Raw genomic sequence first — 21808 nt, forward strand, 5'->3', positions numbered from 1 at the left:
AAATACCTATTAATGAGAAACACATCACTGCACAAGGAACTGGGCTTCACTATAGCAGGAAATAAATGGTTTGTTCCCTTTCAGAGTTGGCTTTTAATTTTTTTTTCCAGTTTTCTTTCTCTGTGTCCTTCCTTCCCTTTCTGTTTCTTGATTAAAAAAACAATAATCCCTTTTCTGATATCCTAGGAAATATCCTGAGATAGCCTATGCAATTCCATTACAGGTAGTGAAGTTCTGACTTCAAAATGAATTGTTGAATCAAATTCTGCACACTAATGAAGGAATTATTCTACAAGCTTCTGCCAATAGCAAATATGCCAAAATTATGCTACAAAAGGCACATTTCCCAGAAAATCAAACGAAGGAAATAGGAAGGAACAGGCAAAGCCCTTTTCTTTTTTTCTCTTTTAGTTCCCCCTGTTGCCTAATTCACAGCTTTTATAAGGTCACCTGAAAAAGGACAAGATTCTGGAGACTTGGGCCTCTGTTTATTTGATCTTATTTTTGTAGTTCCCCGTTCCAGCTTTACCTTCTCTATTATGGCTTGTGCTCACTTAGAATATGAACAATATCGTTACCAGATGGCATTCCAGGGGCATCACCAAATAGGTCTCTTCTGGAACAGGCTGCAACAAGATTCTAAAACACAGCTTGTATTTCTCAAAGGGTTTAGTTAGCATAGACGCCATCTTACTTGGGGAGCCTGAGACTTACTGTATTTGAAGGGTTTGGGGTCTTTCTCAAAGGAGTTGTTGGCTTCACTTGCAGGGAGGTCACAGAGGTAATGGGGTAACACATGAAAATGGAACCTTCAATCCAAAACATAATGTGAGCCACTTCCCAACCTCTAATCAAGCAAGTTCGTCTCTTTTCTCTATGAGAAGGGACATGGGTTTGGCTAAGCAAAGATGGGGATGGGGTGGGGAAATGCAGGAGAGAAAGAGACAAAGAGACGACGAGGGAAGAACGGAACAGAATTTCTATACCCTAAGTGCTGCTGATTCTTCCCCAGATGGAGCTTGTGTCTACAGTGATGGCCTGAGGTTTGCTCTCATAGACTGGGTGTTACCCTCTTGGGCTCCATCTCCCTTGGCTTTGCCATCTTCATGCCTTCTAGGCTCCCTCATAGCTAGATCCTTGCTCACTGGATGTTGTGGCTGCCTTCACTACGACACGGAAGAACACATTCAGTTTCCATTGGAGCCTTTCTGCATAATTTTTGGGAAATTCAAGAAGAGATTAAAAAGGGGGGGGGGACATAAAAGAACAGAAAAGTGCTTTAGATTTCTGTTTCTTAATTTCCCTTCAAGAAATCTCATCATTTGAGGCTTCCTCAATGGGTGAGTAGCTTGGATTTTGCCCGAGCTCATCATGTATTGATATGTATTTGCCAAATTCTATGATTGGGCACGATACCTGAGAGCACAGGATCCAAATGAACTAAGTTTGTATTATTTTTTCAATGTTTGTCTATTTCCAAAAATTTAAATCAAATTCACGGAGCCTTGAATAAAACAGTACACCAGCAAAAAAATAAAAAATAAAAATAAATAAATGCACTGAAGGTGAAAAAAAAGGAACCTGCTGTTTGATTTACATCATTTTATTAATGGGTTAGTCAACATTTACTCAGAACCTACTGGGCACAGAATGTAATAGACATGTGGGAAAATTACAAAAGATATGGGAAGATATTTTTTCTGCCAACTGATTTAGTCTAACGAAAGACACCAACTAAAGACATTTGAGAACAGCTAAGAACACAAATAATGGGAACCTGCGATGTTTGCTAAGGACACATTAGTTTCAATTGTCTATGAGTGATGAAGGGCTGGCTCAATGAGCGTGTCCTGAGACCCATGTTGCAATGAAGCATTCCACTGGGGATGTTGTGGCACCTCCTTGGCCAAAACAGTCCGACTGCAGACCTCACCTCTCTCAGCCACTGCAGGAACAACCATACAGCTAAATGTGGTGACCTTAAAGGGCTGGTTTCATACCCATCATACCTGATTTTACTTAACTGATAATACAGTTGTGGCCATTTGGGGTTTTTTTCACAGGCTTTGTAACTATATCAGCTCAGCGCTCTTCCATCTTCTTTAAAGTCAGGAGAAACAGATGTGACACTTAGCTTTGAAGACACCACTGGCAACAGTTTCTCTGTGCCTCTAGTTGGCCGGCTCACATTTTTGTGGATTTCATGTGGAATTAAGCATCGCTCTGGATAAATCTGATTTTTTCAAGGAGAGTGTAGACTCCTGATCTGTGCTTCCTGCTGGCAAAAATCTGGAAAGCTGCCAATGATCTGGCCAAGAACTCTGTTTTGAATGAGAAAGCCTAAAGCGTGGCTCCTGACTTGACCTCAGTGTTTCTAGATCCATTGGGAACTGTCGTATTTAACTACCTGTTCTTGTGAGTGGACTGCCTTTGAGGCCCACTTAGTGGCTCTGAACAACGCATCTCAGAACACCTGTGTGGAAGGATCAGTTCTGCCTTAAATCCATTATACATCAATATTTTTACAAATAATAATAAATAACATAAATAGAAAAAAAATCCTCCAAAGACATACAAAACATAAGCTCAATTTCTTCCTTCCTTTCTTTCCTTCTTTCTTTCTTCCTTCCTTTCTTTCTCCTTTCTTTCTTCCTTCCTTTCTTTTCTTTCTTTCTTTCTTTCTTTCTTTCCAGATTCGGCAGACATAAACCATTCTGCCATATTGCCAAAAAAGTTCTAAATGCTTAGTTTGTTTCCGTACTTATCTCACTGCAGACGGGTTACAAACAACTTGCAGAATGGATCAGGAACTGGTCCCTGGGTTGTCGTTGAAGCAGCACTGGCTTGAAAGATGAGGGGGCTGTGAATTATTTTCAGAGTAGGAGCCTTTAAGCTAATTGTTAAGGAGCCAGAGAGCAGCCCCCTTTTAGTTGATTCCCTGTAGCCTTTTTTTTTTAATTTTTTTTTTTAATGTTTATTTTTGAGACAGAGAGAGACAGAGCATGAACGGGGGAGGGTCAGAGAGAGGGAGACACAGAATCTGAAGCAGGCTCCAGGCTCTGAGCTGTCAGCACAGAGCCTGATGCGGGGCTCGAACTCACGGACCACGAGATCATGACCTGAGCCGAAGTCGGCCGCTTAACCGACTGAGCCACCCAGGTGCCCCCCCTGTAGCCTTTTGTTCTGACTTAAACCAGAACTTGCAAATGTGAAATCAACAATGCTCGCTCGGCCTGAAAACCAGCTCCCATTTCTCTTGGTCTCCCAGCTGGGACGCAGGCTCCTCTGGACACGTCCATAGAGCTATTTAGTGCAGCGTCTTACCTCTTTGACTAACCTACAAGATCTGCCTCAATAGTACTCAATAACATGGTGAGGAGGAACAGAATGATAATTCTAAGCATACGCACTGGGGCACGTGACCCCATCAGATTTACAAATACTGCTGAGAGTGTCCCAAGAAATTTTGCTCGGTCACCAGCATCTTCACAGGAGAAAGACTTGTTGAGAAAACCCAAGCAGGGTAAAAGATAAATACAGTCAATCGCTAGACCCGGCACAGTATTCGCACCTTCAGGCCGTGATTCTCCATGGGAAGATTTGGGAGACGCCTTGGCACCAAGGACGGAACCCGATGTCCCGAGGCCCCGCCCTTCCTGCCACCCCCACCCAATGGCCCGAGTGCCCTGGTTGGGCCTCCCTCACTCTCTGCCCGAGTTATTCATCTGGAGCTTCTTAGCTCGGCGGTAGTTTTCTCAGAGAGGCCTTTCCTCCTCCTGCCGGTGTCCTCTCTTTATAAGCCAGGGATTTCTCCCTTTCTACAGCTTATGATTTCTCATTCTATTTTCGTACATGGCTCCTTGTGTTGACACTGGAAGCCGGGGAGGGCGGGAATCGCCGTGTTGTTCCCCCTGCAGGTACCGCGATTGGCACAGTGCTTGCAACCCACGCCCTAAATGGCTGCTTAGTGACAGCCCGGCCACAACAACCACGCTCCGTGTAACCTTTGCTTTTCTCCCTCGATTTTGCTCGTAACCTTTTCATTACATGGGTTTGATAGAGTGGAATCCTAAAGTGACCTCACTTTGTTTCATAGTCCCTTCAAACCCACTCTGTGGGTTCCTTCTTTCCTGCCCCTGAGGGGGATGTCAGGCAGGTCCGATAGCTTGTACAGTTAGTCGTAGGTCATAAAAAGTCGCTTGCAGGGGCGGCTGGTTGGCCCAGGCAATTAGGTGGCCGACTCTTGATTTCGGCTCAGGTCATGATCTCACAGACCTTCGTGGGATGGAGCCCTGCATCAGGCTCTGCAATGACAGTGCAGAGCCTGCTTGTGATTCACTCTCTTCCTTTCTCTCTGCCCCTCCCCTGCCCATGTGTGTATGCTCTCTCTCTCTCTCTCTCTCTCAAAATAAATAAACTTAAAAAAAAAGTCACTTGCAGTCACAAGAGCTGATATATTCGTAGTTACAGCTGAAACCGGGGGCCTGAGGAAAATCTGTGAATGTTTGCCCAAACTTGGCTCCTCTGGTGGGCCCCGTGCACAGTAGTCCAGGAATGCCCTCACATGGCGCTCAGTGAGGTCAGGGCTGGGGGTAACGTGCCGGCACCCCCACCGCCCTCGCCTGCACTTTTCCAATTTGGATTTTCCGCAGGCTGGGGCAGGGTGGTGAGCTGCAAAACTGCGCTCACAACCTCTCCCCACGCGCTGGGAGAGGTCCAGCATCTGCTGTCCACGTGGGAGCTGAGGCCACACAAGGAGCCCACCAGATCCTTCTAGGCCTTAGGTCCGTAAGCGAAAATGAGGCAGAGGGAACCTGGTAACATCCTGTTTGCTCTTCTCTGAGGGCACCGAGACTTCCAAGGAAACAAAGTCGACCAACTCTTTTCAGGCTTTCTTTTTTCTTCTTTGCACCTTTGGACACTGCTGACTGTGTCCTCCTGAAGTCCCTTTGCTTGGTTTCCATGGCGTCTGGCATCTCTTCACCTCTTTCCATTCCCCTCTCAGGCTCCCCCAAGGATTTGTCTCTTAATGATTTTTCCTGACACATCCATGTCCCCAAGTTGTGGGCTCAATCTCTTTCAAGACATAGTTGATGCCTTTTTTCACCGATTTATGGATTCATTCATTCATTCACTCATTCATTCATCATCTTACACTGTACATGAAGCCTGAAGTAAATTCTCATGATTCAAAACTCAACCTTAGGGTCATTTTCTGAAAAAAGCCTTTCAGCAGCCAGATAGTCCGGCTCAAGTTCAGCCTTACATCTGAGGTACCTGGTACTTATCCCTGCTCTAGAACTTTCCCCATTGCTGATATTATTGTCTGGGATGTCTGCTTCTCACACTGGACTGTGAGCCCTTGAAGATAGGGACTGTGTTCTAGGAATTTCTGCATTCTCATAACATCCAGAAAAAAAGTGTATTAGTGTTTATTGAATAAAATAAATAAGCGATTTTACTTTACACGATTAATAATCTACAATTATCTACTCTTTGGAAGGAAGAACACTGAAGATCAAATAAAATGGCCGTCTTCCAAGGACAGGCTTGGCTGGAGGAGAGGGGTGTTAGAACATAGTGAAGAACAGGTTCTCGATCAAAGACCTATGTTCAAAGCCCGGCTTTGTCACTTACTGAGTCACTTCATCTTTCTGAGATTCAGTTTCTGTAAAATGGGGCTAAGGATGGTCCCTACCTATTCATAGGGTTCCTGTGGAGGATCACAATGAGGGGGTTGGGAAAGCACTTAAAAATAATCATGGGGGGTGCCCCCGTTTTTTATATTTAATAATAATGGGGGGTGCCCCTGTTTAGAATATTTAAAATAAATATTCTAAAATTATTTATTTTAGAATCAATAATGTACAATATTATTGTGCCTTATGGAAAAAAAGATTGTGGAGGGTAAAGAATGGACTGTGGGAGGGTATTTTGGGGACAGAGGTAGGAGAGGTTGGGCCTTTGCTATAGGAGAATATAAAAATGCAATTTTCTTTTCCCCATCTCTTCCCTTTCAGAAGACACTGGAACCCTACTGCACGTGGGGAAAGATGAAGGTGCAGTGTAATTACTCTAAGCTATCCTGCCAAGAATGGACATGTGGCGAGCTAACGGAGAGTCAGAGCAGAGAAGGAGCCCATCAAAACTAAGCCTCTCTGGAATGAGAATCACTACGTGTAAAAAAAAAATATCCTACATAACTGACCGCCTCAGGTCTTCAGGCAATTGGTAATATCAGGAAGAAACAAATTTCTAATGCTTTTAAAGCCAAATTCAGATCCATGAGTGAAGTTCCGGACCTACATTCAACTCGGTCTCCCTCCCCAAACCCCCACCCCCACCCCCGCACCATCGGCCATTCTAGCGCATCAAATCACACTAAGGCACAGGTCTTCTGTTTGGAATTCTGAAGCTCAATGTATGAAATGTAAGAGTACTATTTTAGATGCAAGTGCAGATCCTGGAAAACAGCTGAAATAATCAATGCAAAAAAAAAAAATCACAGGCTGAAAGTCTTTTAGTAGAGAATTTGCGACATTAGGTTTTAAAAAAAAGGGAACAAATGTCAAGGGCGGCTGGGTTAATGAGTACAGAGAGTACAGCTGCTCTTACCTCTGGAGACGAGAGCGCTGACGTGGATGGAGCGAGAGCGGAAAATGAGGGTGGTGATTGCAGCAGCCCCTAACGGGCACTTGCTCCACATCAATAGATAATGGGGTGTGATTGGCACCGCCTGCCGAACTGGAGATGCTGGGCTGTAATTAGGATGTTGGCTCTCATCAAAATACAGTAAAAACAAGGAGAGCAGTGATTACTCAAACCTGAAGCTATAGTCTGCAAGATGGCTTGCTTTTTAAATTCTCTATTGTTTCAGCGTTCATTAAAAGAACAAAAAACCCCCGCAGGCCGTACAAAATTCAGATGCCATCTAATAGAACACATGAGACGAGCCTGAGCTTTCTGTACAACGGCCAGTGTTTAGAGATGTGCTCTGTAAATTGCAATGAGAAGCACTGTAGAGCATTTCTCTTCAGAAAGAGATTCCGCTTTGCTACCTGGCCATCTCTCCATCTTCATTTTATGCCGCCTGTATTATTGTGTCCGCTCCGAAGCAGCATTGACCCACCGTAGGGTAATAACAACAGGGAAAGGACTTCTGGGTGTAAACCTTGGCTTTGGATTCACTGAGGGCAGTTAACGTAAGTTCTCTTTGAAGATCAAGTTGAACCAAGCCTTGCTTGCTTTTTTTGAAATGTTCAAAGCTTCTTATGTGTGTTGGGATTTACGCATATCGGTCTTCTGACATTCCTCGTAGTCTTCTAGGCCTTAATCCTACAGAATGGAATTCACTTTTTAAAAACCACACTTATGGGGCGCCTGGGTGGCTCAGTCGGTTAAGCATCCGACTTCGGCTCAGGTCACGATCTCACGGTCCGTGAGTTCGAGCCCCGCGTCGGGCTCTGTGCTGAGGGCTCAGAGCCTGGAGCCTGCTTCAGATTCTGTGTCTCCCTCTCTCTCTGACCCTCCCCCATTCATGCTCTGTCTCTCTCTGTCTCAAAAATAAATAAACATTAAAAAATAAAAAATAAAAAAAAATAATAAACCACGCTTAGGGGAGCCTGGGTGGCTCAGTTGGTTGAGCATCCGACTCCTGGTTTCGGCTCAGGTCCTGATCTCATAGTTGTGACAGCGCAGAGCCTGCTTGGGATTCTCTCTCCCTCTCCCTCTGCCCCTCCCCTGCTCGTGCGCATGTGCACACACATACTCTCTCAAAACAAACAAAAAAACCACATTTAATTTTTTCTTCTTCATATATTTATTTACAGTATAGACATTTTCCCCTTCTGACCCAAGTTACACATAACCTGTATCTTATTATTTTGTTTGTTTGTTGTGAATGAAATCAGCAAAAAAGAGAAAAGAGCCACCCTGGTTAGGAGGTCACGACTAACCTAAATTAGTCTTGTAAAATAGCATTTAAAAAAGTGTTCTCTAATCGTTCTCATAAAATAGTTTCTCATAGTTGTTGAAGGAAAAAAGGATTAGTCCAGAAGTTAATCAGCAAGGACGCCATAAAGTAGCGATCTTAGTCTTCAGAGTTTAGTCCATTTCATGCATTATCCACACTTTTATGTATATCCCACACACACCGTTACGGCCGGGCCTTCCGTCCACTTGTGGAATTGTAATTTGTAGGATATTTTTTTGAGATTAGTTCAAGTATATTGATAACTATTGCTTGTAATACATGTTTTTCCTTATCCCAGGTAAATATTCTCATTTCCCTGATGGAGTTTGATTCTTCCCAGTAGAAGGTAAGGCAACTCCAAGCAACTAAAAATTTTCTAGAAGTTGTACACACCATTGAAGTGAAACTATGATTTCATAAACCCTAGGTATCTGATTTAAAACTCATTCTTGGGGCACCTGGGTGGCTCAGTCGGTTAAGCATCCAACTTCGACTCAGGTCATGACCTCACAGTTCGTGGGTTCAAGCCCCGCATTGGGCTCTGTGCTGACAGCTCAGAGCCTGGAGCCTGCTTCGGGTTCTGTGTCTCCTTTGCTCTTTGCCCTTCCCCTGCTCACACATTATCTCTCTCTCCCTCTCTCAAAACTAAATAAACATTAAAAAAATTAAAAAATATCATTCTTGGAGCACCTGGGTGGCTCAGTTGGTTAGGCTTCCAACTCTTGGTTTCAGCTCTGGTCATGATTCTAGGGTCATGGGATAAGCCCTGCATCCAACTTCACCCTGAGCGTGGAGTCTGCTTAAGATTCTGTCTCTCTCTGCCCCTCTCCCTCACCTATGCTCTCTCTCTCAAATAAAAAATAAATAAAATAAAATAAAGTAAAATAAATCATTCTTTAGAAACTATATAAGCTATTTACGGCTTTTATAATTATGGTATCACAGGGGCACCTGGGTGGCTCAGTCGGTGAAGCATCCAACTTGATTTCTGCTCAGGTAGTGATCTCAGGGGTGTGAGATTGAGCCTTTCCTAGGGCTCCTTGTTGAGTGTGGAGCCTGCTTAAGATTCTGTCTCTCCCTCTCTCCCTCTGCCCCCCCCCCCCCATGTGCACACACTTTCTCTCTCTAAAAAATTAATAAACATATAATTATGGTATCACATAAGTATAAATGATTCAGTACAGACTTGGATGTTTGATTTATGAACTTTTGTGCTAGATAAGCATGCTTGCAGTCTTGTGGTGATTAAATGACCATAATGTTGGCCTGAGCATCTCATGCAACTTTATTGGCCTGCCTGCTCAAGGGTATGTGCATTCGAGAACAGGAGTGCTCTATAACCTTGTATAATGAATCATATATGGAGAAGTAGTAACAACTAGACTTACTTAATAGTATTAATCATTCCTTTACTGTGTTTGTCACAACGTTGTGAGCCTACAACTAACATCTAGTGAACATTAGGCATGGAGGAATGCAGTTTATGCACATTATCTTAGTCTGCAAACTACCTCGTGGGGTAGGCGCCATTACGTATCTCAGGAAACTGAGGCACAGACATTAGGCCACACAGAGCTATCAGTGGAGAAGTCAAGATTTGGACTCTGGTCTGCTAGTCTAACCATTTTGTGCCTGTTAATGTTAACAGAAGTCAACAAGGTTATTTATCACTTGAATTGGTTGACGTGGGAATCTTCACAAGAGACTATGTTTTTTTTCTTTGGCTCACTTAACCTCAAAGTTACTAATAGTTATGCATGAGACTATGTGATGGGCCTAAACCTCTTAACTGCTTTTTTCTGATTTGCTTGCTTTCAGGACACCCAAATGTTTGATTTCAGCCTTAAGCCAGCAAAGTATTTTCACTGAAAATAGTTAGACAAATTGGCTTAGCCTCTTCCTGAATGGTGTTGAATAAAGCTGGTTAATTTTGTAAAGCAAATCATGCTTAAACCCAGGACTGGTTTGTTTTTGTAAATAATGCCTCGTTTCATCCTAGTGGATTGGGCTTCCAATGCAGTCTAACCCCATTCATTCCCTTCTCAGGCCCTGGGTTACTAATCTTTCATTCTTGCAACAAATACTTGCTAATGTCTGCTTTGAAATTCCCAAACCTGTCTTGTGTTGAAATTTTATAGTTGATGATTAACTGAATCACCTATCACATCAAGGGTGATCTTTGGGGAGAACCATCTGTTTAAGCATTTCCCTGGAATTTCCCCAGGATTGCTTTTGAAGCCATTCCTCTATTTTCTCATTTTCATTTTTTAAAATGTTTTATTTATTTTTGAGGAGCACAAGCAGGGGAGGGGCAGAGAGAGAGGGACAGAGGATCTGAATCGGGCTCTGTGCTGACAGCAGCAAGCCTGATGCGCGGCTTGAACTCACAAACTGCGCGATCATGATCTGAGCTGAAGTCCACACGCTTAACCAACTGAGCCACCCAGGTGCCTCTTGAAGCCACTCCTTTAAAAACCAGGGGTGCCTGGGTGGCTCTGTGGTTAAGTCTCTGACTTGGGCTCAGGTCATGATCTCACAGTTTGTGAGTTCGTGACCCGTGTCAGGTCAGGAGCCTGCTTTGGATTCTGTGTCTCCCCCTTCTCTGCCCCTCCCCTGCTCGCACTCTGTCTCTATCTCTCAAGAATAAACGTTAAGAACATTTTCGTAAAATGCAAACCAGTGGGCCCTCCCTGCAGGCCGCAGCCTGACAGGCCGAGCAGCCCCCCAGGCTCCTGCCGCCTCCTCCCTCAGGTGTGGCACAGGGCCTCGCCTCACTATGCCAACAGCGGGGCACAGCGCGCTCACCTTCATGCTCGGCGCCAAAGCTGATGGTGAGACTGTTCTAAAAGGCCTCCAGTCCACTTTCCAGGAGCAAGCGATGACAGAGTCGGTGCACAACTGGCAAGACCACAGTTATTTAGCGGCCTTCGTAAACCAAAAAGGCAGCTTTGCCAATTTGAGAATTCACCCACATGGATTGGCATTGTTGGCACTTCAGAGTTATGATGGTGATTCGCAAGGCCAAGAAGTTGAGTCTTTTGAAAAAGTAGAAGAGAGAATGGAAGAACTGAAGCGATGACCACCCATGGACAGTGGCCCACTGCTGATGGCTGCCTGGTTGAGCTGATGGCTGCCTGAGTATGACACAGAGGTGCCTGGTGTAATGAAGATTCACCTTTCAGAACATTACAATTCTACACTCAAAGAAATTTGGAAATATTCTCATCCTTAAGTGGGGGTGTTAACCTGGCAGAGGGTGATTGAGGTATATCCAAACCATCGTGGGCATTGGAAAAGACTACAGTGGCACTGATTCTAGGGGGTGGAGATGGGGACATATGTGAAATAGTCAAACTGAAACCAGTGATGGTCACTATGGTGGAGATTGACCAAATGGTGATTGATGAATGTAAGAAATGCATGTGAAAAACATGAGGCATCACCTTAGACAAAACTTGAAAGAGCCTACTTTCAGGTTCTAATAGAAGACTCTATCCCAGTACTGAAGAGATACACCAAAGAGAGTTTATGTGATTCATGATTTGACAGCTGTTCCAATCTCCACATCTCCGGAAGGTTCCACATGGGAGTTTCTCAGGCTAATTCTTGACCTCTCAATGAAAGTACTGGAACAGGATAGGAAATATTTTACACATGGTAACTGTCAATTTGACAGAAGCACTCTCAACTCCACGATCAGCTCGGGAGGCTGTATTGTCCTATGGAATTCTAAGGGATCATCGATGTTCTTTCACACTTGGAATTGTGGGTATTTACACTGTTTGGTAGAAAGAACCTTGAAGACCAGTATCCCCTAATCATGCATGCTGCAAATAGCCTTCCTGACCTTCTTATGCTGTATACATCAAAATGAGTCAGGCAACAGTGAATCCTTTCAAGTTTTTTTTTTTTTTCTAATTCTTTTTTTTTATTTAAAAAAAAATTTTTTTTTCAACGTTTATTCATTTTTTGGGGGGACAGAGAGAGACAGAGCATGAACGGGGGAGGGGCAGAGAGAGAGGGAGACACAGAATCGGAAACAGGCTCCAGGCTCTGAGCCATCAGCCCAGAGCCTGATGCGGGGCTCGAACTCACGGACCGTGAGATCGTGACCTGGCTGAAGTCGGACGCTTAACCGACTGCGCCACCCAGGCGCCCCTTTTTTTTCTAATTCTTATTTTTAATTAAAAAAAAGTAAATGGGGGCACCCGGGTGGCTCTGCCGGTTAATCGCCGACTTCGGCTCAGGTCATGATCTCATGGTTTATGAGTTCGAGCCCCGCATGGGGCTCTGTGCTGACGGCTCAGAGCCTGGAACCTGCTTCAGATTCCGTGTCTCCCTTTCTCTGCCCCTCCCCTGCTCGTGCTCTGTCTCTCAAAAGTAAATAAACATTAAAAAAAAAAAAAAAGTAAATGGAAAAAGTATATTTGGATGGGCTAGGGTGTTTCTTCTTTTTTTAAAGTCAGCTTAAGGATGAACAGACAGCACAGTGATGGCTAAATGCACTTAACCCCTAGAATGTGACTTTTGTTACTTTTTTTGTGTGTGGGCTTTTTGTTTTTGTTGTGATCATGAAGATCACAATGATTGAATTTAGTTGTTTGGAGGAATGAACATCACTGTTTTGGTCTGGAGGGAAGTTCTTGATGGTGCTTCTTTCTCCCCAAATTGACTTATTAGATATTGAAATTTGGTGCTTGTAAGAGTTAAGAAAAAATGAATGGCAATGTTTCAGAGAAAAGTATAAATTAGAAAAAAAAAAAAAGAAACGATCAATGTTAACTATCACTTCTTGAAAACAATTCTGTTTTATGTAGACAGGCAGAACTAGTTTTCAGTGAAAACATTTGGGAACACCTTGTAGACACAGGGTGTCATTGGATATTGCTAACAAAATGTGCCACAAAAAATATCTCATTTCTTCATCTATACAAGCTTTGTTCTGGGATTAGTTCTGGTTTTGACTGTGCAGAATTAGTGAATTTTAGAAGAATGCAGTTAATACTTTTGTTCCAGAATAGTCCACCTGGACCACCCACAACCATATTCTACAATGCAAGCAAGCAAAAAGGCATTTTACAGAGGCAAAGACTGAATCCCAAAATGGTAAAGCAACTAGTTCAAGGCTACTCAATGACTCTGACAGCTGGCGGTCCTGCATGCTTCCCATCAGGAAGCTGACCTGAGGCCAGGTGACAATGCCATATTCTGCCATGACCTGAAGGCCAGTAAAGAAAGACTTTCCTGAGAGCATTTGGGACAAGGGGGTCTAGAGCTTATATAATTCACAAATACACTTGGGTATTTAAGTGTGTCTGTGAAGTTTTAGCTACATACAAAGGATTTACACTACATATTATATCCCCATTGCAAATATTCTTGGTGCATCAGCATATCTGCATATAAAGGGTTGAAAAGTTCTGTAGTAAAGAAACACCTTTTGGGGCGCCTGGGTGGCGCAGTCGGTTGAGCGTCCGACTTCAGCCAGGTCACGATCTCGCGGTCCGTGAGTTCGAGCCCCGCGTCAGGCTCTGGGCTGATGGCTCGGAGCCTGGAGCCTGTTTCTGATTCTGTGTCTCCCTCTCTCTCCGACCCTCCCCCATTCATGCTCTGTCTCTCTCTGTCCCAAAAATAAATAAAAAAACATTGAAAAAAAAAAATTAAAAAAAAAAAAAAAAGAAACACCTTTTAACTCAGCAGTCTCTGAATTTATTGACCATTTGTTTCCCTCAGTAGCTCGCATAAATTATATGAAACTAATCACCTTTTTTTGCATAAAAGTTTTTTGGGAAAGGCTATTCTGAATGTCTGTGAAGAGTTTACTGTTTAAACATGGTACATTTAAATGAGATTATATACTAAAAGCATAAAACTTGCTAACAATAAAGAAAATGTCCAGGATACAGCTTGTGAAAGTAAAAATTTTATTTTGATTGATTTCTCAATGTATATAGTTCAATATAATGCCAGTTTTTAATGGCAAAAATTTGGTTCCACTGAAACTCCATGATGCTACAGAGAGCTACTACTTTTTCCAGGAAGTAAGTAAACAGCTGGAAATAGAAAGCAAAACTTTCTAGCAGCATGGCAACTTATTAAGCTGCAGACCTAACAAGCCTGCAACTTTTATACTAAAAATGGCACAAACATGAGCTGGTGACAAAAGTGAGAAATGGAGAACAAGATGTGAACACCAAAAGGAGCAGTATAGGTCCTGTGAAGACAACAAAAAACCAAATATAGCTGTAAGAATTTTTAAGGATAATTATAGAAAAGGGAACCAAATGTTTTACTCAAATGTTTTTTAGAGCCTTTCTTTAGAGATACAAATATATATATATATATTTATCCAAAAATATGTTTTATACAGATAAATGCTTCTCAATTAAAGATGGGACCAAAGCTATAGTTATAACATAAAGCACTGTCTTTTATAAGACTATTTATCCAACTCAATTTTTGATTTCTTTAAGATTAGCGCAGTGTTTTCCAAATATAATTACCCAGCATTCTTTTTATAGATATAAATCAAAGTAGGCATTATTTTTAAAAAGGGTTTGTAGGTTAAACAGTATTTTTCTAAGATGCTGTGCATATAGAACTTATAACAAGCCCCATTAAGAATCATTATTAACAAACATATCAAAAAGGGCTATAGTCAACTTTGCTTCTTTATAGTAAATATTTAATTTTCTGATTTCCAGTTTATAAGTGTTGAAAATGCACAAGAAAGATTTTTCTTCACATGTAGTTTTATGTTCATATATTTTGATTCAATACATACGGCAATAAATCTCCACACATCATAACCAATAGTATGTTTTCTTTTAAATGGGGATGTGACATTAACAACCGTTACCTATATAATAAAGCACACAATTATTTTAGCGAATTTACAAATCTTTTTCCCCAGGTGTAAAGACTACAAAAATTCCTAAAAATTAGAGGATACTTGAAAACATATTAAAGTTTGACTTCCAACTTTATAGTATTTCCATTTTACCCTGAAAGATAACTTTAAAAATATGACCTTGCTGGAAGAGGCCATCTTGCTAATATAAAAAATTGGTGACAGCAAGAAATTTTATCACTGATATGTAGAATTTTTGTAAATAGTTATCTCTCCAAATCATTAGAAAAACGTTCAAAGATAAAAAACAAAATAAAATATGGTGGTGGTCCCTAAACTATTTTGAAGGCAGGTAGCTTAGTCTAAGCTAAATATTTTTTTCACTCATAGTAATCATCCTTCCCTCAAATGCCCTTTAAAAAAATGCATGAAACAGTACAATAGCAAGAATCAAAGAGCACAAACTGTATTTTCAAGGACAGAAAAAAATCTCTAGTGCTGAAAGATATAGTAAAAAGCAGATTTCTTTGGGGACATTAATCAATTAGATTATAATTCATTATGAAGATTTCTCTTTTCTATTACGGGGAGAGTCTGCTCCATTTGAAGTTACTGTTCCATTTACACCATTTTCTGAAAAGAGAAAAGAATCAGGGTTACTCTCTTTTCTAAAGAAATGCAAAGAATACCATCTTTATTCATAAAAGTACCTTCAGAAAAGGAAATTTAAAACCTCGTATGTATCCGTTTGTCCTTATGTAAAACTTAGTGGTAATTAATTTTTTTTTTTTAAATATTTTTTCAACGTTTATTTATTTTTGGGACAGAGAGAGACAGAGCATGAACGGGGGAGGGGCAGAGAGAGAGAGGGAGACACAGAATCGGAAACAGGCTCCAGGCTCTGAGCCATCAGCCCAGAGCCCGATGCGGGGCTCGAACTCACGGACCGCGAGATCGTGACCTGGCTGAAGTCGGACGCTTAACCGACTGCGCCACCCAGGCGCCCCAGTGGTAATTAATTTTTAATAGTATTTAACCAATCATAAAACCTGGTAACATGTAACACAATGAACCAAAAGTAGCAAATTAAAAAAAAAAACTATGTCAATTGTATCTCAAAAAATATAAATTAGAAAAAAAGCAATTACTGATGTAAATTTATAATTTACAAAAAATTTTTAAAAAAGTGACAGAAAACAAAAAATTCTAAAATCAATTACAAGAATTTTAAAATAGTAGTCTTAAGAGCAGTACTTTTGATAGAAATAAAGAACCTTTCACATTTGTCTGCAAAGTTCTTAGGGATATGTTTCTTTACAATACACAGAGTCGGTATTTAGGATAACTCTTATGTTTAGGAGTGTACTATGGCTGCCGCCTTCTTCAAGTTATGATGGGTATATATATATACGTATGTATGTATGTATGTATGTATGTATGTGTGTGTATACAACTAATGTCAGACTCATCTCTCCAAAAAGATCCATAAAAGTTGGAATACATGGGAATGCAAGCTGGTGCAGCCATTCTGAAAAACAATATGGAGGTTCCTCAAAAAACTAAAAATACAACTACCCTACGACCCAGCAATTGCACTACTAGGCATTTATCCACGGGATACAGGTGTGCTGTTTCGAAGGGACACATGCACCCCCATGTTTATAGCAGCACTATCAACAATAGCCAAAGGATGGAAAGAGCCCAAATGTCCATCGATGGATGAATAGATAAAGAAGATGTGGTATGTATAGACAATGGAGTCTTACTCGGCAATCAAAAAGAATGAAATCTTGCCATTTGCAACTATGTGGATGGAACTGGAGGGTATTATGCTAGGTGAAATTAGCCAGAGAAAGACAAACATCATATGACTTCACTCATATGAGGGCTTTAAGAGATAAAACAGATGAACTAAGGGAAGGGAAACCAAATAAAAACAGGGAGGGGGACAAAACAGAAGAGACCCATAAATATGGAGAACAAACTGAGGGTTACTGGAGGGGTTATGGGAGGGGGGGATGGGCTAAATGGGTAAGGGGCACTAAGGAATCTACTCCTGAAATCATTGTTGCACTATATGCTAATTAATTTGGATGTAAATTAAAAAAATAAAATTAAAAAAAAAGTTGGAATACAAAACTTGGCTGTTTGAAGACAATGAAAAAAACATACAAACAAGGCAGCTCTGTGTATTTCTCCCAATTACTGAACATGCATGCACAAAGCAAGACTCAGAGAAGTCAAGCAGAGAGCACTTCCTTTGCAAGTACAAGAGAGCTGATTACTCTATAATAACAGGAAGAAAAAAATTTGAATTCAGAGTCTGTCAGAGAAGACAGATTGTACAAATAGCTGTTGATGTCCTAGGAATGAGGGCAAACTGGAAATGGATACTGTGACAGGATAGAATGATCTACCCATATTCAACCCAGAGCCTCTATAAACACATCTAGAGCCTACACACATTGTTATATAAAATGTCCAGTATTCAATTAAAAATTACCAGCCATCAGAAAGCAAGACCAAATGACTAAAAACCAAGAGAAAAAAAGTATGTATCAGAAATAGATCTTCGTTTTTTTCAGCCAGCACCAGGTGATGGGCATCTCACGGGACAACTGGCACAAGCCCTGCAAAACCAGGGGCAAGAGAAAGCCCTTCCACAAGAAGCAGAAGTATGAGCTGGGATGCTCTGCCCCATACACACAGTCCCAATCTGGGGAGGCAATAAGAAGTACTGTGCCTTGAGGCTGGATGTGGGGAACTTCTCCTGGGGCTCTGAGTGGAATTACTGACACTGTCTACAATGCATCCAACAGTGAACTAGTCCACACCAAGATACTAGTGAGGAATTGTACTGTGTTCAATGACAGCACACCATGCTGACAACAGTATGAGTCCCACTATGGGCTGCAAGCAGGGAGCCAAGTTGATTCCTAAGGAGGAAGAGATTTTAAACAAAAAAGAATCAAAGAAATTTCAGAAGAAATGTAATGACAGGAAAAAGAATGCCATAATCAGCAGTCTTTAGGAGGAACAGTTCCATCAGGGCAAGCTTCTTGTGTGCATTGCTTAAAGACCAGGTCAGTATGGCTGAGCAGATTGCTATGTGCTAGAGCGCAAGAAGCTGGAATTCTATTTGAGGAAAATCAAGGCCCAGAAAGAAAGAAATGAAAATATGGAGAATTTCACCAGAGAACTAAAATCTTTAATCCTAGAACTGGAAAATACAGTAACTAAAAATGCAGACTTAACAAATGGGGGCGCCTGGGTGGCGCAGTCGGTTAAGCGTCCGACTTCAGCCAGGTCACGATCTCGCGGTCCGGGAGTTCGAGCCCTGCGTCGGGCTCTGGGCTGATGGCTCAGAGCCTGGAGCCTGTTTCGGATTCTGTGTCTCCCTCTCTCTCTGCCCCTCCCCCGTTCATGCTCTGTCTCTCTCTGTCCCAAAAATAAATAAACGTTGGAAAAAAAAAATTTAAAAACACAAAAAACAAAACAAAACAAAAAAAATGAACAGCAGATTAGGCACAACAGAAGAGACCAGTGAACCAGAAAAAATACTCAGACTGAAACTCAAAGAAAAGGGATAAAAAATGCAGAAAGTATGAAAAGATGTAAGAGACAGGGGAAGAGGATTTAACACATATTATTGGAGTTCCAAAAGGACAAGAGAGAGAATGGGACAGAAGAATATTTGAAGAAATTATGGTCAAGAACTCTCCAAAAATGTAAAACAAACTAAGCCACGACTCAGGAAGCTCTACATGACAGAATGCAGGATAAATACAAAGACAACCACACCCAGGGACATCACAGTATAACTGCCAAAAAATTATCACACTGGATGAAAATAAATCCAATTATATGTGTTTACAAGAGACACAATTTATATTTAATAACAAAGAAAGGTTTAAAGTAGAAAAAATATAGAAAAAGATACACCTCAACATTTTACCGAAAGTAAGTTGGTGTAGCAGGGTGCCTGGGTGGCTCAGTCAATTAAGCGTCTGAAATCTTGACTTTGGCTTAGGTCATGATCTCATGGTTTGTGAGTTCGAGCCCTGTGTCTTTCCCACACTGTCCAGCAGATTCTCTCTCTCTCTCTCCCTTTCTCTCTGCCCCTCCCTCACTCTCTCTCCCTCAAAATAAATAAACATAAAAAAAAACTGTTGTAGCTATAGTAAATTCAGACATTTACTAGAGATGAAGGTGGACATTCATTAAGAGAAAAGGACATATTCAATAGGAATTTAGAACAACCCTAAATTTTGATGTACCTACATCTTCAAAATATTTAAAGCAAAAACTTATAAGCTACAAGGAGAAGTGGTCAATATCTCCTGCAATAACTGACTGAACCAACAGAACTCCTTCCACCAAAACAGTAGAGATATAAAAGACTGAACAATACAGTAACAAATCTGACCCGATATGTAATGGAATATCCAACAAATACGGAAAACACACTCTTTTGAAGTATAAATGGAACATTTACCAAAACTGAACACATGCTGAGCCATAATGAAAGTCTCAATAAACTCCAAAGAACTGAAATCATTCAGAACATGTTCTTAAACAATAACAGAATTAAGCTAGAAATGAGTAACAACAACAACAAAACCACTGGAAAATGCCCAAGTAGATGTTAATTAAACAATGTACTAATAAGTAATGCATGGGTCAAAGAAGAAACCAGATTGGAATTATAATATCCTGAACTGAATGATAATGAAAAAGACATATCAAAATTTGTAAAATGCAGCTAAAGCAGTGCTGAAAGGGAAAGTCTGCCCTAATTGCAAGTAATTCACAAGATGGGTGGAAAATCAATGATATAAAAATTCATTTCAAGAAGGTAAACCACAAATAACAAAACAGCAAATCAAGCCCCAAAAAGGGAAATGAGAACAGAAATCAATGATATGACTATGAAAATCAATAAAATCCCCCACAAATGTTGGTTCTTGGCTAATGAAAAAAAAAAAAAAAAAGAGATAAAGGCATAAATTACTAACATAGGGAATAAGATACCACTGTTGTACACAAATTAATAAAAGAATATTATGAATAATTTTACCAATATAACTGCAAATTAGATGCAATGGACAAATTCCTTGAAAACACAACTTACCAAAAGAGACACAATAAGGAATAAAATATCTGAATAATCCTATTATCTATTAAATAATGTAAATATCCTCCCCTAGAGAAGATTCTAGGTTACATGGCTTCACTGATGGATTCTTCCAAACATTTAAGTACGAAACAATGCTTGAAATCACACAAAGGATAAAGCTATTAATGGTTTGTTTATTTATTTTTGAGAGAGACAGTGTGAGTGGAGGAGGGGCAGAAAGAGATGGACACCAAGGATTCCAAGCAGGCTCCGCACCGTCAGCACAGAGCCTGATGGGGGGCTCAAACCCACAAAACCACAAGATCATGACCTGAGCAGAAACCAAGAGCTGGACACTTAACCACTGAGCCACCCAGGTGCCCCTCAATACTTTTTATAAAGCCATCATCACCCTGATACCAAGATCTGACAAAAATATTACAAAAACAAAAAGAAAAACAGATTAGAGGCCAATCTTTTGTGAATACAGATGCAAAAATTCTAAAAAAATACTGAAAACACCAATCTACTAAAAGTGATGCATTATCATCATCACCTTTGTGCCATAAATGCAAGACTGGTTTTACATCTGAAAACAAATATTTTACAAAAAAATACCCATCAATATCCTTTATGAATATAGATATAAAAATGCTCAATAAAATACTAGCAAACCAAATCAAACAACATCTTAAAGAGGATTATATACCACGACCAAATGGGATTTATCCCAGGAATGCACTATTGGCTTAACATTCAAAAATCAATTAATGGGAATACATGATATCAAAAAAATGGAAGGACAAAAACCATCTGATGATCTCAGTAGTAGATGTAGAAAAAGCAAGTGACAAAATAGAACATTCTTTCATAATGAAAATGCTAACAAACGCGAAATAGAAGGGAACTTCCTCATGCTGCTAAAGACATTTAGGAAAACCCATAGGTAATAACATCATACTTAATGTGAAAAGACTAGATGCCTTCCTGATAAAATCAGTAACAAGGTAAGAATGTCTGCTCTCACTACTTCTATTCAAAATTATTCTGGAGGTTCTAGGCAGGGCAATATGGCAAGAAAATGAAATAAAAATCATACAGATTTGACAGGAAGAAGTGAAGCCATTTCTATTTGCAGATGACGTGATCCTACATACTGAAAATGGCAAGGAATCCACACAAAACTTCACTAGTCAATAATAAACCTAAAAAATTCAGCAATGTTGCAGGATAAAAGATAAATATGGAAAAATCAATGCCATACTGCCAATGATTAACACAAAAATGAAATTAAGAAGACAATTCTATTTACAATATCATCAAAAAGAATAAAATATTGAGGAATAAAAAGAAATGCAAGACTTATATACTGATAACTATAAAATTTAATTGAAAGAAATGAAAGAAGACCCAAATAAATGGAAAGACATCCATGTTCATACTTCCCAAGGAAATCTACAGAGTCAAAGTAATCCACATCAAAAGCCCAGCTGGCTTTTTTGCAGAAACTGACAAGCTGATCCTAACATTCATATGGAGGGGTGCCTGGCTGGTTCAGTCATTAGAGAATGTGACTCTTTGTCTGGGGGTCATGAGTTCAAGCCCCATGCTGGGTGTAGAGATTACTTAAAATCTTAAAAAAAAAAAAATTCACATGGAAGTGCAAGGGACCAGAATAACTAAAGCATGAAAAAGGACAAAATGGAAGACTCACATTTCCTGATTTCAAAACTAACTAGAAAGCAACAGTAATCAAGACAGTGTGGTATTGGCATAAGAATAGGTACACAGATTGACAGAATAGAATCGAGAGCCCAGAAATAAATTCTTACTTTTGGATCAACCGATTTTCTCCCCTCGCCAAAAACAA

The 21808-nt window shown here is 40.6% G+C and overlaps 1 protein-coding gene and 1 pseudogene across 1 annotated transcript in view; one reads left to right on the forward strand and one right to left on the reverse strand.

The window, feature by feature from the left end:
* The first annotated feature begins 10748 nt into the window (after positions 1–10748).
* LOC125156181 (spermine synthase-like) lies at positions 10749–11846 on the forward strand (annotated as a pseudogene).
* A 2033-nt stretch (positions 11847–13879) lies between these two features.
* Positions 13880–21808, reverse strand: part of TRAM1 (translocation associated membrane protein 1) — a 33814-nt gene continuing 25885 nt past the window's right edge. The window contains exon 11 of the mRNA XM_047841880.1: positions 13880–15455. Within this exon, the coding sequence (XP_047697836.1) occupies positions 15382–15455 (74 nt within the window). The 3' untranslated portion in view covers positions 13880–15381. The remainder of the gene's footprint in view (positions 15456–21808) is intronic.

The sequence above is a fragment of the Prionailurus viverrinus genome, chromosome F2 (genome assembly GCF_022837055.1).
Source record: "Prionailurus viverrinus isolate Anna chromosome F2, UM_Priviv_1.0, whole genome shotgun sequence".
Lineage (NCBI taxonomy): Eukaryota > Metazoa > Chordata > Mammalia > Carnivora > Felidae > Prionailurus > Prionailurus viverrinus.